Below are 4520 nucleotides of genomic sequence, written 5' to 3'. Positions count from 1 at the left end.
AAGAAGAAGAGAGGGAGAAAACTAGAGAGAGAGTGAACTAGAGTAAGATAGAGAAGAGTAACACTTGAATTTTGGATGATCATAAGAAAGAAATTTTATACCCCCAAATTCAGGGTGTTACACCATTCATCATCATTGATTGGGCTCTCTTGATGAAGCTCCCTGTGTTGGGGCCTTCGGTCTTGGTCATCATGAGTGAGATGACGCATTTCTTCGGTTGCTTCGTCGATCTTCCTCTGATGGCCGGCTAGCCGAAGCATCTTTTCCTTCTTACTTTGTACTTGCTGATGAATGGCTTCTAAATCCCTGATCTCCTGATCCAACTCCTCCTCCTGAGGTGTTGAGCTGGTAGCCTTTCTCTTCTGGCTCTTAGCTTCTTGCAGGGAGAGTGTCTCCTGGTTTGTGTCTAGTGGCTGCAGAGCAGCCCCTGGCACTGTTGTCTTCTTCGGCGGCATGGTGAAGCTGAATGCTTGCCGAAGGTGGTCGTTTGAGTTCACCGGAGGTGGGCGCCAATGTTGGTTACTTGTTCTCAAATGTTGTATATTAAGAGCAAGGCAATACAATTGTTAATTATAACAGACCTTCATCTTCCGAAGCATTATCTCCACATGAGCATAATGCTCATCAGACGAAGGTTAAGAATGACATATCTTCATCATTTAATATGTGAATAAGAATGCAAAGGATGAAGACAGTAACTGCATCTTATTAATTCATTCATATTTGTATTGCATAAAACTCATATGAATATTAACAGGATTAATATTACATTGGTACATTCAACTTGCTCAAAGGTGAGGATGTGAGAGAGTGATTACAATCTAGTGTGAATAGTATGGTGATACTGTTCAACTATTTATATACACGGGACGTAGTCCCTGTAAAAGTACATTTATGCCCTTGACATTCATCTACAAACATAATGCGAATCATTAAGGATTGGATAGTATTTGTCCCTTTTCGGTCTTCATCATACTTGGTCTTCGTCATCATGTTAAGCCGAAGCTCTTCGACTATAGCTTCGTTGTCTATTCTCATTACCTACGGGTTATATTTTCACCCTGTCACAAGAGAAAACCTTCATTCCGAAACTGAAATCCCCTGTAATAATCCATATGTGGAAACATATATTTAGTCAGGCTTTTGGGTTCCTTGGGGAGAGAAAGCCCCCTAAGACTTCCAAACATCTTTTAGTCTAAAATACTTTTTTTTTTGAAATGGATAGTCTAAAATACTTGGTATACTATGTTTCCAAACACGCAGCCGCCGGTAAATTAGACAACCACCGTTGAGGCCTTGAGGGTTTAAAGTGGTCCTTTTCCATCCCCAAACCTCGGCTGCCATGGATTTCGGCTTCGGCGCCGGCGACCGGAGGCCGCTCTGCTCTTCCCCGGACCGACACTTCGCACCACCGCGAGGTAAGCGCCCTTCCATCCAGAGATCGAGATCCCAGACTTGCAGCTTCTGAAAGTCCCTGCTCCCGCGCAGCCGAGCTTTTCCATGGCGGTCCGCCGCCCTCGCTGTTCGAGTGTGAGGCCGCGGCGTGGCGCGAGAGGATCATCCGCGAGGAGGTGGAGCGGCGGCTCATCGAGAAGGAGGTCCGCCGCGATCTCTCCCTTGCGCGCGCCCGCGGCGGTTTCGGCCCCGTCCCGTTCGTCGGACCCAATGGCCACATCGTGCGGTCACCACGCCAAGGCACGTTCTTCAGGCCGGACGGCCCATTCACGTCGCCAATGCCGCTGACCCCGATGCCGGTCGGCATGCATCCGAACTGGCCACCGCTGCCTTCGTTCGGGTCGTGGGAGGGGTTTGGTTCTCGGCGGCTCGCGGGATTTGGGCAGCCGATGCTCCTCAACGAGACGAGAACGAGGTCCCTGCCGCCGCCAAAGCCGATGCATCAGCTCCAGCTGCGCATGGTCACGCCCAGCGAGAGCTCCGAGGTATACATGATGCTTGTTCATATTCTTTTCCGCTTTTGGCATTAAAGGCGCTACTGGATTACTACTTCTCAAATTCTTCATTCTCATTTCTTATTGCCCGGTGTTATTCACGCGCACTCGTTTTTCTCGTCATTTAAAGACCAAAATGGGAGCCATTTTCTATAAGTGAGGCTGAAGTAAAATCTACAATCTAGAAAGAACACTGCACTTAGATCACAAGAGTACTTGAACACTGAAGTCAAATATACCATTTGGACAGATCAGGTGAACTTGTATGGAGAAGATCCAGTATTCATTCCCTTTAGAGAAAAAAAAATGGTGGTGTCAGAAGTGAACAAGCTCGATTCATGTTACCGCCGTTTGTTTTAAGTTGAGAACTGTAAAGTTGTTACTAGCATCATATCAGGAAGGGTCAGATTAAGATTGCACAGCAATTATTCCCCGTGGATTTCAGTTTTTTAATTATGCAAAATATTTTCCTTGTCGCCTTAATCTTTTTTTTCTTTCTGCCTCTTCATCGGTTTCTGATGCATCCTTTTGTTGATTGTTTTGTGCCCATGCATTCATTAGTTGGTGTCAGATAATTGAACCAGACTCCTGTTCGAGAGCGTCAACGAGTTCTACGTTTAGTTTGCTACATATGCGCCTCGATTTCACTAATCCTTCCTAAATTTCTATTTTAGGTTTTTTCATCAGAAACAAAGGATTCTGGTGTGAAAAGGAAGGCACATGCGATTTCTGCAACTACTGAATCAACAAAAATACAAAATGCTGCAAGGGACTGGAGCTGTGCACTCTGTCAAGTGAGCGCAACCAGTGAGTCTGGTCTGAATCAGCATCTTCAAGGGAAAAAGCATAAGGCGAAGCTGGTTCAATGTGGAGCGATCAAGGTGATGGATACTAATAAAAGTGGTTTACATGTAACTACTGGAAATAACAATGGCGCAGGCCCAAGTGACGCGCCTAAGAAAATCCACATCCTGGTCGATGGAGAAATGCACCAGGTCGTCCAAAAAAGCAAGCGTGTATGGTGTGAGCGTTGCAGGGTCAGCTGTACCAATGCCGGTGCCATGGCTGACCATCTGCGGGGCAAGAAGCACAGTTTATTGAATAAAGTCTGGGCGTCAATAAAAGCCGTGAGAAGGAACAATGGAATTAAGGAAGATTCAGCTACTGCTACATGTGAGAGAAAGGTAAATGAAAGCGGCCCTGCTGGAATTCCAGAGGAAGAGGAACATGAGGAGGAGGGAGACACATACATGGCTAGCGAATTCAGCGGAGATGCTTCTTCCGAAATTCCTATGGAAACGAAGGAAACCACTGACATGGCCGAAGAAGCAGATGCAGATAGTCACAGCGTAACTCCTGTGGGAATCAACAAGGAAGACACCGACACTGCGAGCAAAGCAACCAGAAATTACCCCGCGGGAACCAAGCAGGAAGACACTGGCGTGGTCATGGATGTAAACAAGAATTCTCCGCCGAAAGTTCATCAGAAATCAAGGAAGGAATTTCCGTTGAAAGTCCATCAGGAATCAAGAAAAAGGAGGCAAAATAAGAAATTTCTGTCGAAAGTGCATCAGAAGGCAAACGAGAATTTGCTGCCGCAATGTGCATCAGAATCCAAGACCGAAGGATTCGGGAAGTAAATGGAAGTAGCTCTATTGAGATTCCAGCTGGGGGAAGACACATAGACGCATCCACTGATTTTAGGCAGAACCTGTGCGGGAGGAGGAATAACACGCCGCACCAGTGTTGTAATTTGGTTAGCAGTAAGCTTTTAGTATCGTGCGATGAACTCTAGTAGAATCTATCCGTATTATGGGCCTTCTGTAGTATTCTTTGTCTCTATGTAGTTTTCAGGTCTGATGCTTGCATGGTCTCGGATCCCCTGCAGCTGATGTCTTGGATGGTAGCTTGTGGTTACGTTAGAATTCCAGATCTGATTGCAGGCTGCGGGCTCGTGGATACATAGCTTTACTCCTATATTAGATGCTGCTGTTCTGTTCAGTAGGTGCTGAATAACATGTCTTCTGTTACAATCATAGCGATCGATAGTCACAGCAAGTCCAGAATCTGTCGCCACTACACACGAAGACGTGCTACAGGCGGGCATAGCTCTAGGTAGGCCTGCATAATTTTAAGCCAACTATCGAACCGAAATTTCGAAAACTGACCCGAAGTTTTGGTTTTTTGGGGTTCGGTGTCGATTTCGGTTTTAATACCTGAGAACTTCGATGCTCGGTGTCCTCGGTTTTAGGCTTACATCGAACCGAAACACCGTCCAGACCAAGCGTGGAGCGTTCGACTCCCACCATTCTACTGTGACCGGCCCATAAGCCATAGCCCACTTCTCTCTCTGTGCGCTGCGCCCAACTCGGCAGTCGGCAAGACCAGACGCCAAGTTCCAACCGGAATACCGGACCAACCCTAATCTGTTCGACTTCGACAGACTGACGGCGGCGGCGCTCCACACTCCCCAGTTCCCTGCTCCAGTGCTCCCCAGTCCCCACGCGGCCAACCAATGCTCAACGCGGCAACGCCTCAAGGCCCTCAACCCGGCGGTGGCGGCAGCACTGC

The 4520-nt window shown here is 47.3% G+C and overlaps 1 protein-coding gene across 1 annotated transcript; it reads left to right on the top strand.

The window, feature by feature from the left end:
* Positions 1-1348: 1348 nt before the first annotated feature.
* On the top strand, positions 1349-3949 carry LOC100272432 (uncharacterized). The gene is made up of 3 exons (NM_001146907.1): positions 1349-1418; positions 1489-1940; positions 2624-3949. Exons 2-3 carry the CDS (start codon positions 1734-1736, stop codon positions 3587-3589), a joined length of 1173 nt encoding a protein of 390 aa, NP_001140379.1. The 5' UTR covers positions 1349-1418; positions 1489-1733; the 3' UTR covers positions 3590-3949.
* The last annotated feature ends 571 nt before the right edge of the window (positions 3950-4520 follow it).

Source organism: Zea mays, chromosome 9 (assembly GCF_902167145.1).
Source record: "Zea mays cultivar B73 chromosome 9, Zm-B73-REFERENCE-NAM-5.0, whole genome shotgun sequence".
Lineage (NCBI taxonomy): Eukaryota > Viridiplantae > Streptophyta > Magnoliopsida > Poales > Poaceae > Zea > Zea mays.
The sequence above is the reverse complement of the archived record's forward strand: the minus strand, read 5'-3'. Positions and strand labels throughout refer to the sequence as shown.